At 40.8% G+C, this 20,303-nt stretch overlaps 1 protein-coding gene across 2 annotated transcripts in view; it reads left to right on the forward strand.

Annotated features, from left to right (window-relative positions):
* The first annotated feature begins 3,632 nt into the window (after positions 1 to 3,632).
* Positions 3,633 to 20,303, forward strand: part of lsp1a (lymphocyte specific protein 1 a) — a 33,515-nt gene continuing 16,844 nt past the window's right edge. For both annotated transcript variants that reach the window (XM_034863576.1, XM_034863656.1), the window contains exons 1-6: positions 3,633 to 3,855; positions 12,041 to 12,184; positions 15,239 to 15,500; positions 16,631 to 16,749; positions 17,467 to 17,707; positions 19,341 to 19,454. In XM_034863576.1, coding sequence (XP_034719467.1) covers positions 3,797 to 3,855; positions 12,041 to 12,184; positions 15,239 to 15,500; positions 16,631 to 16,749; positions 17,467 to 17,707; positions 19,341 to 19,454 — 939 coding nt within the window. In that variant the 5' untranslated portion in view covers positions 3,633 to 3,796. The remainder of the gene's footprint in view (positions 3,856 to 12,040; positions 12,185 to 15,238; positions 15,501 to 16,630; positions 16,750 to 17,466; positions 17,708 to 19,340; positions 19,455 to 20,303) is intronic.

Genomic DNA, 20,303 nt, shown 5'->3' on the forward strand with positions numbered 1-20,303 from the left:
CTTGTGTCTGACAAATACATTTCGTTTTCTCTGACTGCTTCACAATAAAAGCCCCCTAGGTTTTTCACTATATGAAGACTTTTACTGTGAAGCAGCAGTAGTTACATTAGCAGTAGCGTAGTACAGATCCGATCCGGCTTTAGGTGAATGAGTATTAACAGTGAGGCTGTTATGAATGAGATGAAATGACCCTGAATTGCATGCATGCATCATCTCATTGTGCGTGTGAAGGCGATTTTAATCCAGTGCAGGACTGGTGCACTCTGCCACTAACACCGAAAACTACTCTAGACAGAAGTAACTAAATACAGAATAAATGCCAAGATTGAGTCAAAAACAGGGGTTGATTTCATGATAATTCTAAGGTTTAAAACAACATTCAAACACAACACTTTATGTTTTAGTTTTACAGTCCCTATCTCAATATTTACTGTCTATTCTGGCTCAATAATTGGAATTTTTGAATCCATTTACATTCACAGATTGAAAATCTACAAACTGTGGTGAAGACCATAAAAAACTGATGTAACCAGTATAGCCTACAGATTATCAACTTATTAGAGCTATAGTAAGAGCAAATCTCCATGTGAAATTTAAAGAGCTTTCAGCCACGAGTCTTTCACAGGACAACAACACAGTTGTGTTTTACTAGCTGAACTCCTCCACTGGGGCGATCATTGGGGGACGTGTTGGAGTTGGAGTTCGGGGGGGCGGAGACTCTGTCCGTCACCATTAGTCTCATGCAGCAGACCCGTTACGACAGTCAGACTGTGTTAAGTGCATGCTGTGGGAGTGTTGCTGTGGCAACCTTTCTGTGGAGTGTTTGAGTGTTTCAAGGTCCCGGAGGATATCGGGGGGGCAAAAGAGAAACTGTGTGTGTGTGTGTGTGTGTGTGTGTGTGTGTGTGTGGGTGAGAGTAAATCAGAGTTGGCTGGAAATGCCTGTGTGACCTAATGCACATCTGTGTGTTGGACGGATAGACAGAGAGAGTTTTTAAAGAGAAAAGTTCCCCTTCTGTCTTTGGTCTTTGTGTTCAGTAGCAGAGAGCTGAGTCTGTTATCTGAGAGAGAGACAGACAGACAGACAGAGACAGAGACAGACAGAGAGACAGACAGACAGACAGAGAGACAGACAGAGACAGACAGACAGACAGACAGACAGAGACAGAGACAGACAGACAGAGACGATGAGACACATCAGCTCGTCGCCTCCAGCAGCTGCTCCTGTCCTGAGCCGCCATATCTTATTCCTAACCTGCCAATCAGTAACCAGATCCAACAAAACTCCTTATTCCTCCAGCCGCCTTCTCGGGCTGCTGCTCGTGTCCGAGTCTGAGACACAGCAGCTTCTTCTCTGATCCAACGTCTTCATTTCAACTTCTGCTGTTTATCATGTTTCTATGCAGACTATGTTTTATGCTATTTGCTCTACAACATAATTTACAGTTAATTTTTGACATCAGAAATTCCATTTAAATATCTTTTACTTTTTAAAATTACTTTAGTGACACAGACCATGTCAAAAACAATCACACAGGTACGTACATTTAGCCACAAGCTAAACTCCAAATTAACTCTAATATACTTCAAAATGTGGTTAAATTATTATAGATGTCCTAATCCTACAGAAATGGTCATATTACACTACTGTATATGAGTTTTTTTTATTGTTTTTCTCGACCAGTCATCAGTTGCCGTGTTCTGCAGGATTTACATTTCTTTTTCAGATTCAAAGTATGTAAAATGACTCCATGGTGTGTGTCCTATCACCTCAGACATTTGTGCAAAAGACAAACGCACAGAAATCAGAGAAAGCCCAGTCTTGTCTGTCACATGTACATTTATTTAAACTTGTGACCTTAATTTGTTTTTGGACCTCATTTCCAAAGTCATTTATCATCTTTACTTTGACATTCCATTACATCTCATTAAGCTGACGCTTTTATCCAAAGCGACTTCCAATTTAATGCTTCCAACCTTGAAGATGCAAACTCAAGACAACAAGTAGTAAATGCAAGTATAGCTTAAAATAAGCCAAACTACGAAGAGCCATATGAAAGTGCAGCTTTAAGAATAGTTATGTATATATACTCTTATCTTTTTTTTTTTTTTTATCCGAGCTGCAGTCGGAGGAGATGTGTTTTTATCCTTCGGCGGAAGATGTGAGGCTTTCGGTCGTCTTGATGTCTACTTTTGACAGTTTGGGATCAATAAAGTCTATCTATCATTCTATCTATCAATCTATCATTCTATCTATCTATCTATCTATCGATCGATCGATCTACAAAAAATGCTTACTGTTCTTCTTAGCTGTAGTGCTATTTATCACTCTAGATATTTTTTGGTGTGAGTTGCCCAGTGTTGAGAGATCGGCCACAGAGATGTTGTACTTCTCTCTTATGTAATGGAAGTAGATGGTACTCGGATTGTGGTGCTTAAAGCATATCAAAAAACCACAACTCCAAAGCCATGTCTCTTTCCAGAAATCATGAGCCGATTACTCAAGATAATGCACAGTTATTTTTGCCTTATTTCTGCCTTATTCTTCCTTGTTTTTGCCTTATTCTTCCTTGTTTTTGCCTTATTTTTGCCTTATTCGGCCTCTTATTGGCTTACCCTGTTATTCTTACCCTAAACCTAACCAATACCCAATCCTCACGCCTAAACCTAACTATACGTCAGCACGTCCAGCAGATCTGATCTAGCATTTACCTTCTAGGCGGAGCTGTAGCGTTAGCTAGATAATGTGAGATAACATTAACTATAATGTATCCAAGATAGCAATGTCGGACCATGAGTGTGATGTGTGGTGACAAAGTGTAGTTTGGTAAAGTAAAAAAAGTTTTTAAAAAATCCTTTTGCCGCTTTAAGCACCAAAAGCTGAGTGTCATGGACGGGAAAGAAGGCAGACATCTCTATGGCCGATAACTCCAACAAACCAAATCTATCTAGATCGATAAATTGCTCAACTACGGAAGAGGATTAGGGCCACTGGTGAAACGTGGTTTTAGAGGTTCGCCTTTATTAACAGAATTCTGAGAATAAAAGCAGAATTCTGACTTTTATTCTCTAAAGTCAGAAGTAAAGTAAATGTTTCACCAGCGGCCCTAATCTTCTTCCATACACCAAAAATCAAGACTTTTTTTTGGGGGGGGGGGGGTTCCTTTAAAAGTCAAAACTCTCAAACAGTTCAGGAAATATGCACAAACTGACCAACCTTGTCATTTCTTTATTCAGAAAACAATTGGGTTGAATTGATTATTTCTTATATAGGACACTTCTTTTATTACAGCTTTTTACTGGTTTGAATGACTGCAGGTGTGATTGTCTTGCATGTACTATATGTTTCTGTGTACGTATTGCCTTTTTTTTAACGTGACTCTAATCAACTGTGTTGACATGGCAATAAATGACTGAACTTGAAGTATTGAACTTATAACACGCTGGAGTCTTTAAACGTGTTAACAAAACGACTGTAAGCAAACACTCGCTGCTCTCCTCACAAAATGAATGTGTACAATACACATGCATATAATATTGTTACTGATCCACCGTGATGATATCATCTTACTTTCCCCCTGGGTGGGGGGGGGGCTCTTCAATGAAAACCACATGGAGAAAAAGGGAGAGGGAGAGAGAGGCCAACATAAGCCAAAGAGACACACAAAAGAGGAGAACAAGAGAGCAGCTGTAGGGAGCATCTGAGTCTCCAGGACCAGACCCGAGGTCAGATCCAGGACCAGAATCTGCACAAAGACCACAGCCCGGACCCCAGACCAGGAGCAGCTCAGTCCACCATGTCAGAGCCTGTCGGAAGAAAGAGCTCTAGCAAGCAGCTCCTGCAGAACCTCATCAGGTGAGAGGAAAATGCCTTTAACACAAAAACTATTTCAGATTAAAAAAATTTTACTCTTGTTTTACTTCTTCCTGCAGGATGACATGAGTGTTAATTCTGTGTGAATTCTTTGTTTGAGCAATCTTCTTACTCTACTACATTTGTTGACAATTACAGTTACAACTAAAAACCATGAGATCAGCACACCCTGCAGGTTATGAAATATGTAAATTAACTCTCAACCGGATTGGTGTTAAGATATGGTTTAGAAACGACATTCTCTCTGCGTAACGAAAACTTTTGATAGTTCAAGGAAAAAAAATTCTGATAACACCCACATTATTTTTCTTATTAAACTCAGTTTTATTTTTATCACGCTGCATTGACAATTGAACGGGTTGCCAATTAAAAGTAAGTGAACTCCTTGGAGCATTTTTGCATAATTTTTGCATTAAATGTGGCCCCATATTCTTTTTCTTTCCCAATAACGATTCTGACAAACTGTATAATTAAAACACTTGACTGTGTTGGTGTATTTGTTGAAATATTTCTGTGATTGGAAAAAGAAAGTGACCCCTTGGTTTTAAACCCTATTTTACAGCAGTGACCTTAACCAAATGCTCCTTGCATGTGTTGATCACATCTCCATGTCGGCCAGCGTTGTACTTTCCCAGTACAAAACAGTTGAAATATAGTTGTATTTTAGAAACGTCTTGATCATGAATGGCTCTCTTTATGTTATTTTCCTTATGTCTATGCCATTTTGTAGTTCATGCTTCCCTGTGTTTAGCAGAATTTCCGTGTTACATCTACCAGCTTCTGTCAAGCATCTATGACGGACAGCTACCCTAAAACTGAACGGGATAGTTTGGATCTTTTTTAGTGGGGTTGTATGAGATACTTCTCCATAGTCAGTGTATTTGCCACAGTAGGTGTTCGGCATGTACCCAGTCTGGAGAAGCACACAGGAGTAGCGACATCGTTTTTTTCTATATTTAGAATATTTTCAATGCTTTGCCTGGCCATGTAGTAAGTAAGTAAGCCCTTTCTGACAAAGAACTGAAGCCGTTATCTCTGCTCTCTGCAAAGCCACCAGATTCTGTAAAAAAACAAACATAATACGTAATTTGACCTTGCCGAACACGGAGGTTGCTGGTCTACGGCTGCCTCCACCGGTTAGTTTGTCTGTGTTATTGTCAGTGTTGTAATGCAATGAAGTACACATACTTTGTTACTGTGCTTGAGTAGAATTTTCACATATCTGTACTTTACTTTGTTGTCGGAAACCTTTACTTTTACTCCACTACATTCCCCCTAAGCAACTTAGTTACTCCAAAATCAAATCATCTGAATCATTGCATCTAGATTGCAAGTTAACGCGCTCTTCATTCCAGTTGGTGACGTAACGCGCGTGTGTGTGGCAACAGTTTTGTTTTACTTTTACTTCTATTAATTAAGTACATTTAATATCTAAAAATTACTACTAATGATGTAATAATGACAGGAGCCAATCTGCCTGAATGATGAGTACTTTTACTTTGGATTATTTAGGAGATTTCTTTCTGAAAATACATACACATAGCCTACTTTTTCTTATAACGTTATTGTCTTCTGTATTGTGCTGCATTGACACGTGAATCTATCTTATTATGCATCATACTTTAATCCAACTAATTGCAGACGTAGACAAAAAGACAATGTAATTGATTTGGAATTCTGGTTTTTAAATTGAAATCAGTCCTCTTTTACTGTTTCGTGATGCTATTTAGTTCTCCGCCTAATTTGGCCACTTTAAACAGCCTACTGTTATTTATCTCTTCTAACCTAGCCTAATTTATTGTGCTGTTTTCTACATTTGCATCTGTCTCCCCTAACTACTGTTTCTGAAAATGTTGTGTTTCCTCTGTGATTGCTTGAACATTGCTGTATGACTTCACTGGATCTGACACTGAGCTCTAAGTTCAATGGCTTTCTTTATAGCTGCAACTTCCTTAATGACCATTACATCATCTGGCTGTGCCCTGCTCAACCCCCCCATCCCCCACACACACACACACACACACACACACACACACACACAAAGAAAACGCAGTTCCCCAGGCCTCCATTGCCTCATTGTGTAAATGGTGGAAAAAGTGATGCGATATCAGACAGATTTCCTCCATAATTTGCTCGTTTCACATTTATGCTTCACTGCATCAAGTTAAATGTCCCAGCAGACCCTGAAGGTACCTGGAAGTACAGACTGTCCTACAGAGACAAAACCCTGACCGCAGTTATTCACTGGGAAAATAAAGCAGAGCAGACATGCCTCATTTACATTTAAATTTTTTTCTACTACAGTTTGTGATTTCCTAATTTTAACAAAATGCATTTTGATAGATGGCAAACAACACAGGAGACCGTGGTTTGTGTCCCGCATGTCACGTTTCCTAAACTGTCCCCTTCTTCTTTTCCCAAACCCAACTGTCCCCTTCTTCTTTTCCCAAACCAAACTGTCCCGTTCTTCTTTTCCTAAACCCAACTGTCCCGTTCTTGTTTTCCTAAACATAACTGTCCCGTTCTTCTTCTCCTAAACCCAACTGTCCCATTCTTGTTTTCCTAAACCCAACTGTCCCCTTCTTCTTTTCCTAAACCCAACTGTCCCCTTCTTCTTTTCCTAAACCCAACTGTCCCGTTCTTGTTTTCCTAAACCCAACTGTCCCGTTCTTCTTCTCCTAAACCCAACTGTTTATAAGCCCAACCACGACCTTTTCCTTAACCTAACTGCATCAAAAGTGACGCAAAAAGTCCTGACCATGACAAGGAGAGTTTAGATGTGATGCTTAAGGAGACTTTTAGCGTCAATAATGACGCCTAAGGCACCTGACCAAGCATCTGTCTTTTATGCGATGGAAGCGAGAATGTGTTGGTTTTCCAGCTTTGTTTTTAGAGATATTGTTTGCATTTCTTTTAAACCAATCACAATTGTCTTGGGCGGCGCTAAGTTCTGGACTCAGCGACGGTGGCTCTGGAAAATAGTCTCGGGAAGGAACTTGTTTTGGTGAAACATTTGCACCCTGCGAAAGACAACACATAAAATTTTAAATGAAGTTAACTGTTCACACAATTCCGTAACGTGAGCTATTTAAATTAGCTGGATAAATGGTTTAACATAATTTGCTCTTAGCAGTGTGCTTAGAAATCCCACCAATCGGTCCCATAATATCCCAGTTAGAGAGGAAAATGCTGTTAACATATTCTTTGTAAATCTTTACAATCTTTTTCCAAAAGAACCAGGCAGGCCTGCCTTGTTGCACGATCCGAATTTCCTTCAAAATCTGCCATTTTCAATGTGTGACGTAAGCTTTTTAGCTCTGAGCTTGTTAGCTCTGAGCTTTTTAGCTCTGAGCTTGTTCTTATTGTGACAGAGAACTTTAGCTTTAGCTGATTATTTAAATTAAGAGTAAAATATATATGGTAGTTATCAGCTTAAACCTTTAAACAGGCACCAAAAAGGATGTCACAGTCCTTCCCCTTGCTGCATTTCAGGAAGCAATAATCCAGATTATCAAACCTCATCCCCAGTTGATCCGGTTCCACCCAAAAAATGGTCTGACTGAGAAGCCAAAATATCCCTATCACACTTCAAATGGATTCACAGGAACTAAAGACAGACACTTGCCAACACGGCTCCCTCTACATCTCTGGTGGGTTTGATCTTATGTAGGTCACTTTCCCACATAATGATGACCGCAGCAGGTTTGACTCACTCATGGCTAGTGTCCTCACCGGCAGCCATAACTCAGACGCTCATCAGCCTTTTACATTTGAAATAGCTTTTTGCACTTTGAGGATATTCGTTTTATGATGATTTCATTCCACTAAATGTTTCATTAGCGTTAGGGTTGACATGTTGAGAGAATTAATCACGTTGTTGGGCCAAGGCCATTGCATTGAACTGGCCGGTACAAAGGCTGTTTTATGTATTTTTTTAATGGGAACCGACAGCCTCAAGGATTTGGCATGTTTTTCTTTTATGATGATGCTGCAGTGTTGGGACTGAATTCACAATGTGCTTTTACCGGCAGATTTGAGCAATCCTCCCTCTGTGCAAAGCTGCAAAGGGCATCTTAAACTAGCTTTCTATAGCAGCTTAACAAGGAAACACAAAATGGAATATTTCTAAAAAAAGTCTATAACTAGAAAGATACTTCGTTGTCTCACTCAGACAACTAAAGTCTCAGATTAACTTGTAGTCTATATCCATGAAGTGCAAATTCGGGGATTGCTCTGGTGCCATGTGAAATTCCGCTGGATTTCACTATTTTCAGCCGGATGTCCGTTCCCTTCTGTGTTGTTTGTTGGCTTTCTAAACTCCGGTTGATTTCTGAGGACTATGGTTACCTGGTCCTCCGATCTCTGCAGGGTAAATCCAGACAGCTAGCTAGACTATCTGTTCAATCTGAGTTTTCTGTTGCAAAACTATAACTACTTTTGAATGTACAAATGTTCCACCAAAACAAGTTCCTCCTCGAGGCTATTTGGAAGCGGCTAAAATTATAAGACGTTAACAATAAAGGTATTTATGTACATATCCAATGAGTTAATGAAGTTGATCTTTCAGACAATCGGACAGGTTTTACTGTAAAAATGCTAAAATGTCAGACTATCTTAACGCAACCGGGTCTCACACAAGTGTTTGAAATGGTCACGTTATTTTTGATTTATTAATTTGTGTACATGTAACAATTTTCAAATGTGACCATTTCACAAACTGCTATGACACAGGGCTGCTCTGGGGGACGCTACAACGGGGAAATCAAATGCCACATGGGGGACGGTGGGACGCGATCCGCGGTCTCTAGGGGGGACTCACAACAACAGACTCACGAAACTGCACACACTGAGCGACAACGGGACGGGTGTGGTTAGGGAAAAAAGAACGGGAAAGTAACCGTCACACGCAGGACACACCGTTAGGAAGAGAACGTGGAAATGACGCGGTCCAACCCGACCAACCTCCCTGCGCGGATTTTTGGCTTTTTAACACTACTCGCTACCATAAATGTCCTGTGATCGCGAAATAGGCTTCTCTCTGAAATTCATTATTTCAAAATTCGTAATTGACATACAAAAAGAACAACATTAACTTGACCTGTGCACAAATCAATAGATTAAATAACCATTTCACAAACTGCCATGAGACTGGGCTGCTCAACACCTTTATTTGAAGGTACAACGATAAGTGAGTGTACCTGAAATGTTGATAATAATCGCTCAATTAAGGGCAGTATGCCAACGTTGAACCAGTGGTCAATAAACTGTGATGGATGTTAACAACGGACATTACCCACCTTTCTGTTTGCTATCAAACAAGTTCAACTAACCCAATCATTTGTTAAAGACATGAAAGACTGTCATATTTTCTTACCTGTCAGCCATTTTTATTAATGGCACCACATTCTTTAAAATCTCAGCAATTACTCTTGTGAGCCCATCGTTATCAGGCCAAATCTCTGAAAATATGATCCATGTTTTAGACCGTAATTACCTTTTAAAAACAATGACACACTTTGGGAAACTGGTTTGTACCCGACCAACAGGTGTTCTCCAGAGATGTGAGGGACTTGAAATGGCTGACTGGATATTTCCAGAGTTCTTGTTATTCCAACTTTTTGACAAGATTTTCTCCAGACCTCCATAAGTACAATTGATGAGTTGGAGTTTGGGCTACAGGGGATTACAGTCTCTCTCCTCCCTCCCTTCCTTTCTTTCTCTCCAGTGATTGAAGTGAAAGGAAACAGCAAAGCTGGCTCCAGCTCCACCAGATGTGCTTGGACAATAAAAAGAGTTATTGTTATCAAGTCCCTCACTTTAGAAAAAGACAAACCAAAATAAGCTTTTTATGAAAGAGAAAAGCAACTATTTTTTCCCCTATGATTTTTTAAATCCACATACCTCTGAAAATCCCAACAATAAAAGGAAATGTGAATAATGCGTTGGCTGCCAAACTGGTTGTTGAAGCAGATGATATGGTTTTAATTTCTCGACTTATACAAGCTATCGTCACTATGCGTGCGTTCCGGGCCTTATAGTAGTTGCCTGCCAAGTGGATTTCACAGGTTATTTATCCATGTACAGTAAATTTCCAAGGGAGGGAGCAAAAATGCTCAATTCAGAGGGAACTGTGAACTGTTCAACACTTCCCCAGAAGTTGAGAAGCAAGATCACCTGTCAGTCTGTGCACCTCATCGGAATGACGCTGTTTATCTTGGAAATTAACATCACGTTTATATCACAAGTTATACACAAGTCAGTGTAATCATTTGTGTAATGGTATCAGTTTTTCTTTAATTTTTTAAATTTTTTGTAGTGTAAAATTTTCACAGCAGCAGCAATGTATCCGAGGTGTTAACATTACGTAATGCAGGGAGGAAGGGATATCTGTGTTACTGACCCCAGTGGAGGGATTTTGACAAACTTAAACAAGGAGCCAGGAGGACTGTTCATGTGCACTGTTGAACAAAATGCTGTTTATTTGTACCCAGTTCTGTGTTAGAAACCCCTCAACTCTCAGCCTGGGGCTACTTCTCCATGGTCTGTCTGGGTTCCAATTAGTAGAAATCGTATTGGTCCGTCATACAGCAGCGTTGTTTTACAGTCTATGGTTAACTTCAACAATGTTTTCAACATGTGTTTGGCAACTGTGGCAACACATGGCGAAAGATTCTCTCCTGTTTTAACATGGCCGCTATGCACAAAGCCATCTCCACAAAAAAAATAGTTTCCCCAGTTTGCTCTGAAAGAATTTGACGGGTCCGCATAGAGCTCTAACCTTGACCCCATCCAACACCTTTGGGATTACCTGGAAGGAGCCAGACCATATCACCCAAAATCAGTGTTTGACCTCACTGATGAGACAAATCCCCGCAGCAAGCTCAACATCTGGTGGAAGGCCTGAAACCAGAATAGTGGATGCTGTTGGAGCAGCAGATTCACGCTCATGATTGTGGAATGAGATGTTCACATATGGGTGTAATGTTCGGGTGTCTACATACTTTTAGCCATGTAGTGTATCTGGTTATGGAGGAAACCTCTGAGGATTGCGGGATTTGGGACAGCTGTGGACGTAGTTCTGCTGTCTCTTCAACAGCAGAACACATGAAAGCGGTGTGAAGAAATTATTTTCATAAGTTGTTTATATTTGTGGCTTTCAGCCTTATGGAGGATGAACTTGAGTATAACTTGACTATAATATCTGTTATTACAAATTAATTATGTGAAACCAAACATTCCCTAAACGTTAGTTTTTGGTTTGATTTGAACTTACCTTTAGAGAACACTAAACTAACGTTCCCTAAACGTTATGTGTTAGTAGGGATTGGTCAAAGATAAGTCATGGATAGTTGAGGACTAATTTTGAGAAATACGTACAAAAGGATGCGCAAGGCAGAAAGAATATTGCCATATGACGGAATAATGCAGCCCTAAAAAATATGGGTTTGAACTTGAGTTTAAAGGTTTTACTCAGTGTAAAGCTTCTAGTGTATGTGGAATAAGCAGATACAGAATATATAATGAATGTGATACTATCAAACTGTGTAAGTGAGATTATTTTCATGACCGTTAAGATACTTTTACTTTGTTCTCTGTTAGTGGTTGCCAATGGTCTGCTAAAAACTGTAGACCTGCATGAAGTCCGCTCAGGGCAGAAAAATACGGGACTGTTGTGCAAGTCAGCAATGTAACGTTAGCGTTAGCAGTTAGCAATTAGCGTTAGCGTTAGCATAGCAGGTTAGCGATTTTTAAAAAGTTCCAATTAAGAACATAGTTGCAAGTGTATATGAACAGGACTGTACAGAGCACAAAACAAGACTGTCGTAATTATTTAAATCAGTTATTTAAGCCGAAAATCGACAAGAGAGACCCACAAATGTAAGTACATTTGCGGGTCTCTCCGGTCGATCTGGCAGCCCTGTTGCCTGTTGCGCGGTTTCAAGTCAGCTTGCGTCCTCCCTTGATTTTTTTCAATCACTGTCTATGGTTCCAAGGGCCACAGACTACTACCCCTCGATCAAAAAGTTGAAATAATGAGATTCAGCCTAAGACTGTTGTCCTTGAGAACTCCTGAGATGTTAACTGGCTCCTAAAGGTTCTTAAAGGAGTGTTTTTAGGGTGTTCATGGACTTTGGTAAAAGCCCGGTGGCGTCCATGTTGCTTGCAGTTTGACCGCTCAGCGGAGCCAGGAGGATGCTGAGGAGGTGGAGCGGGAGCGAAGGAGGAGAGCCAGGGAGACCCAGAGAGGAGAGGGGAGTCCCCCATGGCCGGAGCCCCCCCAACACAACCAGCTCACATACCGCAACACAGAGTGAGTACTACACACTTGTACTGGACACTCCTCTGTACAGCTGTCGGTTGTTATGTTGTGATGTGGCTGTAGGACCACCACAGTCTCAGTCAGTGTTGATACAGATTTGTTCAATTCAATTACATTTATAATTCAATTCAATTCAATTTTATTTATAGTATCAATTCATAACAAGAGTTATCTCGAGACACTTTACAGATAGAGTAGGTCTGATGATAAGTTACACTGTTTATTGATCCCCAGTGGTGAAATTAAAATTTAATTTAATCCCTACACACAGGCCGTAAATGCACACATATACACACACACACACACACACACACACACACACAAGCTCCTGCACAAATGAAGAAATGTCAGAGTGAGAGGGCAGCCAGCTGGACCAGCACCCTGAGTGGCTGGGGGGGGGCGGGTACGGTGCCTTGCTCAAGGGCACCTGGCAGTGTCCAGGTGGTGAAATGGCATCTCTCCAGCTACTGTTTCACACTCTGTACGGAGACTTGACCTGATGACCCTCCGGTCCCCGACCCAACTCCCTTCTGACTGAGCTACTGCCCCCCTAGACCTCTCTAGACCACCTGATTTACAAGGCCAGTTCTAGTAGTTTGTTCCCTCTAGAGGAAGCAACATTGCGACAACATGTCTTCAATATCATTTTCTGTAGGTAAGTTTCCATCTCCCTGTCTTTATGAAGGTTTTATACCTCCGTGCTGGCAGGGTGTCCGTCTGTCCCATACTGTTAAACCCAGGGATGCCCAACTGGACTCAAGGATGAACTGATTAGATTTCGGTGGTCAAAGGTCATCAAATAACACACTTCTGGCCATAACTCGTGATAAGATCATTCAGATTCGATAATTATTGCTAAACAGATTTCCCTGAACATATTTCCTAGATTTTCTAGAATGTTGAATGTTTGTGAAAAAGCCTTTAGTGAGAACAACACATGGCTCGTGTCTCTTTAATAACTCAGTTCAGTTTGAGAACGCTAGATGAAGTCTTCTAAAAGTGTTTTAAAATTAGGTGGGGCGACGCATTTGTTTTACAGCTCTCTCTGAGTCTCAGTCTCCATTGCCTGCAGTGCTGATTACAGGGGAAAATACTTTGTTTGTTTCTGTGTAATCAGTAGGTTCTGTCCAGGGACGCTGCAGGTGAATCAGCTGAGAGCTGCTGTACCATCAGTTTCTGCTTGATCAGTCAGAGATGTGACGTCTCTCTCTCTCTCTCTCTCTCTCTTGGGGGGAAATATCCTCGTCACCTGAACCTGTGAGCTGCTGAGCAAACTAATTTACAGCAGTAAGACACACTGTTCACTGCTTAAGTCCTTGGCTTCATGGTTCCTCCAACAAGATTTGAACATACAGTATTACTCGACTGGATGGCGCTGGATAAGTGTACGAATAGCATAACAAGTGTCACACCAAAAATACAATGTTGAGGTACTTGAATATCTCCACTTGTGCTACAATCAACTTTTATATTTTGATGCTGATATTTGTACTTTTACTTGCTTTACTTCTAAACATAACAAAAGGATCAGCTAACCATCCGACTGAGACACTAAGACTAAACACACACACAGCTAACATTAGAAACACATCAGCTTGTAGGTGTTTACTTAGTGCTGATGAGGTCCGGTCGGCTGATCCGACGCCACAGCGCCCCTCTGTTTGTTGTTTCCATGGGCACCGTCTCTGTTGCCACGGGGCCTGTAGCTGCCGGTCCTGTCTGCCACCTGTCACAACACCCCTGCCCTAGACCCCAGAGTGAGACCTTTGGGTGACACTGTGAGCAGCAACAGGAGACAAACACATGTCGCACGTTACGGGGGAAGGCAGTAGCTCAGTCACTAGGGGGGTTTCTTTCCATGGGCAGCCCCCCCCACTCTGACATCCCTCCATTTAATGCATGTATAGGTCTAGCATGTGTGTGTGTTATTCCGGCCTGTGTGTAATGTGTGTAATGACAACAAAGTGAAAACATTGCAATTTTCCCCATCTTTTGGAAACAGATCTTAATGCAAATTATTAATTAATTATTAATAATCTTTATTAATTTTAATATTTTTTATTAATTTAATTAATTTAATTATCTTTTATTAATTTTAATAATTTTAACAATTTTAACAATTTTAACAATTTTAATAATTTTAATAATTTTTATTAATTTTTATTAATTTTATTAATTGTATAATTTTGTTAATTTTATTAATTTTATTAATTAATTAATTATTAATTATTAATTCAAAACATTTTGGAAAATCCAACCTTTTAAGGACACTAATCTTTTAAGGACACTAATCTTCACTAATCTTCTTAGTAAATGAATAATGCAAATACATAAATGTTCCTCCTTAAAATATGGATGTGTATGCTTATGCCCCCTGTATTTTAAGGAAGAACATTTTTTATTTATTTACAATACAGTATTCATGTAAAGAGAAAATGAGTGTCCTTAAAAGGTTGGGTTTTCTTAATTTCTTTTTAATCAAGGCATTAAGATCAATTTTTAAAAGATGTTTTTTATTCCTCTTTTTAATCAACTTAAGCCTGGGTGTGTGAACTCATTCTAGCCACTGTTTGTGTGTGTGTGTGTGTGTGTGTGTGTGTGTGTGTGTGTGTGTGTGTGTGTGTGTGTGTGTCATGTAACAGCTTCACTGTTTTGAAACAGATCCACTTGATTGATGCAATCCTGACTCAAGCTATCTGTTATGTTCATTGTGGTAGAAGTAAAAAAAAAAAATAAAGTCCCAACATTGCTCATATCATCAGCTGATATTGGCATTATCACTTTAATTACAGTGTAGGTGCATGCCTTATGATAACAGGAAAAGATTGCTAGGAAAAAATGATACATTATAACACAGATCCAGCAATTTATAACATCCAGAAGGAAAAGCCCAAACTCTAATCGCTGTTCAATAAGCCCGGTTGCCTTCACTGTAGGTGCTACTAGAAACTACAAGTAAATAGTAATAGTAAATCACGTTATTTTGCCTTGTGTATGAATTGCATGAATTGCGCAATACAAATAAATGTGCCTTTCCTTTCTCAGGTTGGACGAGGAGCTGAAGCCCAGATGTTGCCTGGTTCTGGAGGAGGATGAGGGCTTCAGCGACTGGAGTCACAGGTTGGAGGGGCGTAATGAGCAGGAGGTGCAGGATGACTGCAAGCCCAGAGTACAGAGACCTTCAACACAGCAGTGGAAACCAGAGGCTGGACAGGAGAAACAGCAGCAGAGTGAAGAGGAGGAGAAGGGATGTGAGCCAGAACAAAGCAGTCGGTCACAGGAAGCTTTAACAAGACCTCCAGAGAAGGTACACTCCACCCAGTCTGTATCAACGTTGTTTCATTTCCCGAATTGTTCCGGATGGCCCTCATTTCGGCCGAATGTCCGCCACCTTCCGCTTTCTTAGTGTTAGCTTTCTAACCTGCGGATGATTTCTGAGGACTCTGGTTACCTGGTCCTCATGTCTCTGCAGGGTAAATCCAGACCGCTAGCTAGACTATCTGTCCAATCTGAGGACTATGGTTACCTGGTCCTCAGATCTCTGCAGGGTAAATCCAGACAGCTAGCTGGACTATCTATCCAATCAGAGTTTTCTCTCACACGACAAAAACAACTTCTGAACGTACAGATGTTCTACCAAAACAAGTTCCTTCCGCTATTGCGTCCTGTTCTTAGCGCCTCCAATGACGATTGTGATTGGTTTAAAGAAATGCCCATAAACTAGAGCACGTTTTTCTCCCATCCTGGAGTGCTGTGTGGACTAGCCAGACCCTCCTCCTCAATGCTGTCAATGGATATATGTAACGCTTGTAATGTTTTATGGGGTAGGGTTATGCATTAATGAAGTATAAGTAAAAAATTAGATTTCCATGTACTGTAGGTGTCAAAAGTGTCAATCTACAGAGAAATGCACACAGCCCGTATTCAGAAACTGTGCCTTCAAACGAGCCGACAGGACCTCCATACGGTTGTGATTTCACAAATATGCAACAGTATATACTGTATACTGTGAAGTCAAGTGCTGTTTCAGTCATCATGGCTGCAATGATGGTGCAGATACTGTGGAAGACCCAAAGTGGAAGACCCTGAAACGCTAACCATTCAGAGCAGACTGGGCTTTTCGGGGTCTTAAAGAGACAGCTGCTAAAATGGAGCGTTTCAGACAGACTACAAGTACATTCAGTATAAGAAAGTATGAGAACATGTGTTTTTTGAACATTAAAGCCAGAAACCCAAATTACAAGTATGAACCTGAAAATGAGCATCGAGTGGGCTCTTTAAGTGTTTTTATTCTTATTATGTGTCTTGTGATGCTGGCATTGTCTGTTATTCTGTCATGAGGCAAATTCCTAAAAAGATGAATAGTAACAAAGTTTTTTAACTTCTTTTAAATGCATATTATCACTGTTCCATAACAGGCTTTTGGTTCATTTTTAGATGTCCAGCAACAGATACAGCTCTACGGTCTTCCTGTCACAGGACGCCAGGCTGCAGCACGCCGTGAGCCAACCAACAGAGAGGACGTCCTACCTGGCGGCAGGGACGATGAGACCACGGTGTGTCCTCCACTCACTGTCTGTTTTTTTATCTTCCTTTTCTCTTTGCTTAGTGTCTGGTGTGCCTAAATCCTGGGATCTTAACATGCCAGTTTCTCCCATGTACACCTTTTTAAAGCTTTAGTGTGTAACTTTTTAATATGAATGAACGTTTTATAATCCTCTGTGTCCTCCTTGGCTGCAAGTAACTGCGTGGAGGAGGGGTGGGGGTGGGGTGCTGCGTGATCACTGAAGGCTGGTGACATGTGCATGTGCCGCCGGTGGGGTTGTCATTACATAGAGTTCCTCATGGTGGAGACAGAAACTATGCACTATATATGATGCTGCACAGTGCCCTGCAATGCCACAAAGTACTAGAAAGAACTGCTACAAACTACTATTTTTTGTGACTGTTATGCCACTCTTCATTCTAACCCCAACCTGTCGTCACCGCCTACCAAGGGCCTGGGTCTGGGTCCGGGTCTGGCCCAGTTTCCTGCCTAAAAGGAAGTTTTTCCTCGCCACAGTCACACTGTTGCTTGCTCTGGAGGAATCTACTAGAACTGTTGGGTCTTTGTAAATTATAGAGTGTGGTCTAGACCTACTCTATCTGTAAAGTGTCTCGAGATAACTCTTGTTATGAACTGATAATAATAATAAGGTCTATAAATACAATTGAATTGAAAAAATTGAATTGAACATCGCTTTATTAACCATGTTAAATCATCTCGTCCACAGCGGAGGGGCATGCAGGGTGGATGGGGAGGTGGAGAAGCAGCAGAAGGAGGATGTAGAAGAGACACAGGCTACTCTGCAGAGGGAGCGGATTTCAGCAGAAAGTCGACAGAGTCCCAGAGATGAAGATGACCAGGAGGAAGAAGAACTGAGCTTCACAAATGAAGAGAAGGAAGACTTCCATCTCAGGAGGGAGGAGAGACACAGGGAGGATGAGGGGGAGGAGCACAAGATACCTGACAAGGTTTGCTTTTCAATAATACTCTTTCTTGCTATAGAGACAGAGCACATTTGAGTCCTGCCCCCACCGGAGAGGCAAAAAATTCTCTGCTCTCCATAGACGACAGAAAAATGCCTAAAGGTTGCTGGGTTGTGATGTGCGCATATCACAACCCAGCAACCTTTAGCCATTTTTCCAACACTTGGCGCACTACCAACAATGTAAAGAACCCAAAACATAACTTGTTATAGGCCGCCAACCTGTAAAACTGAGCTTTTATGAAGACAAACGTGGATAAAGATGTCAGGAATCAGTAGAAAGAATGGGGAGGCTGTGGGATCCGATGTGCCCGACGTTACCTGTGTTAGCTTAAAGGAACAGTGCAGTCGAGTGCAGATTTGAGTCACGCATGCTCAGATGTAAACGGTTTACAGGATAACATGTCATACTGAAATTTGTGAAATGTAAGAAATAATAAGCTTTTCTCATTACAAACAATAACAGAAGATGGGAATCATTTCAAAAACGTTTTAGCTATATATATGATAGCTAGAATTATTGATTTGATTTCTAACGTTAGCTCAAAACACCATTCAAGTAACAGCCTTTGTTGTGTTTGATTGTTAGCTTGTAGCTTATTTAGCAGTCATTTCAAAAACGTTTTAGCTATCGATGGTTGTTGATTGCTAACGTTAGCTTAAAACACCATTCAAGTGTCAGCCTTTGTTGTGTTTGATGCTAACTTGTAGACGGCAGTGAACCAACTTGGTTAAGTACGTCCATTTTTACTGTATTGACATTACAGAAGTCTCTCATTAGCATCTTGTGGGCTACTTGTTGCAAAGTGACGCATGCGTGACTCAAATCTGCTCTCAACTTACATGGGGGAGTGACACACGCCACCGTTAGTTGAACTAGGGTCTCCCCACTAAGTTAAGATAGATGGGCCAACGCATTTTTTGTCTCAATGCATACATTGTTTTAGTCCGGAACAACACCGACAGCGCTGCCGCTAGTTGGCTTAGCGTGGTGAATGGATTCCCTGACATGTCTAAATATCTCTCGTTGACACCAAGGTATCTTAAAAACTAATTTACCTTTTTTTTACACCATCTCTGAATGTATTTAGTTACTTATGTCCGACTCTTTCACAAAATACTTTTACTCCTATTATTAATAAAACACTTCTTCTACTAAGCAGCAGAGTGCTGACATAACACCGAAATGTCTTGTTTCTCACTGCGTGTCATTAAAACATTTAAGCAAACACATGAATGCTTATTAGGAAACTCACAATTCATAGAAATTGGCTTCAAATCTGAAAGTAATAAAGTCAAAGAATGCAGCTTTGGCTCGCGCGGTGTTGAAATGAGGCGTGCAGCCAGACAATGATGCTTTGATGATGTAAGGAACGATGTAGGAATGAATTCCTACTTTTAGCAACAGTTGTTTTATTAATCTTTTGCCACCAAATAACAGGGTGAGCAGCGTGAAAACGCTTTTTAAAAAAACTTAGGAAAACTTTTGAGATTACCAAGAGACTATTTAACATTATAAGACTCTGCTAATATTGTTCATACTGACTTTTTTCCTGTTGATCAGACTTCTGAGTATGACATGGTACTATCTGTTGACATTTGTCTGTTGTATGTCCTAGAGCTCAGCGGGGGGAAGGAGGAGTGAGGAGGTGAGCAGAAGATCGGCAGCCTCTCTCTGCAGCAGCGAAGGCGAGGAGCTGTTAAACTACGGTCCTATGAGCCCGACATTTAAGGTATCCCGGCAAACCAAAAGGGGGGGGTCTGAAATTACACCACGGTAATAACATGGAAATAGTGGGGTAAAAGTATGAAAATAAATTAAAAAATGTAAACTAATGAGGTAAAATAGGTCTGTCTGTCTTTTGTTTCCACTGTCGCAACAAATGCTTGTTCTTGCTGGGAATTTTTGGGTCTTTGTAAATTATGAATTATGAATTAAATGTGGTCTAGACCTATTCTATCTGTAGAGTGTCTTGAGATTACTTCTGTCATGATTTGACACAAATTGAATTAAATTGAAATATGTGAAACTACATTTCCCATGAACCCAATTGGTTCAATTGTTTGATATTGCCACTCTGCTGTGAGACATTAAAACCTCCTTTTATGTCATAACGCTAATGTGCAGATTTTGACCAATGTGTTGGATTAGAGATCGAGCTCAGCTCCAGAAGCTGTCGGTCGTTAAAGGTCCCATGGCGTAAAAATTTCACTTTCCCCCCCCCCAGCCTGCCTATGGCACCCCAGTGGCTAGAAATGGAGATAGGTGTAAAAAGGCCCTGGGTGTCCTGCTCTGCCTTTGAGTAATGAAAGCTCAGATGGGCCATTTCTAGATCAGGTTACCCCCTCTTTTTCTGCTTTCAGAGAATTTGGCCACCCATGAGAGAGAAACATCCTGGCTTTCAAACGAGCCCCCCTCAGAATGGCACATACTAAAACTCATTGTGAGACTGGCTCTAGTGGCTGTAATTCTGTACCAAGGGTGAATTTTGGGAAAACGACTGCAGATACAGTATTAGGGGACCAGTAAGGTCTATATAAAAGAGACTTCAGATACAGTATTAGGGGACCACTAAGGTCTA

Source organism: Etheostoma cragini, chromosome 1, assembly GCF_013103735.1.
Source record: "Etheostoma cragini isolate CJK2018 chromosome 1, CSU_Ecrag_1.0, whole genome shotgun sequence".
NCBI lineage: Eukaryota > Metazoa > Chordata > Actinopteri > Perciformes > Percidae > Etheostoma > Etheostoma cragini.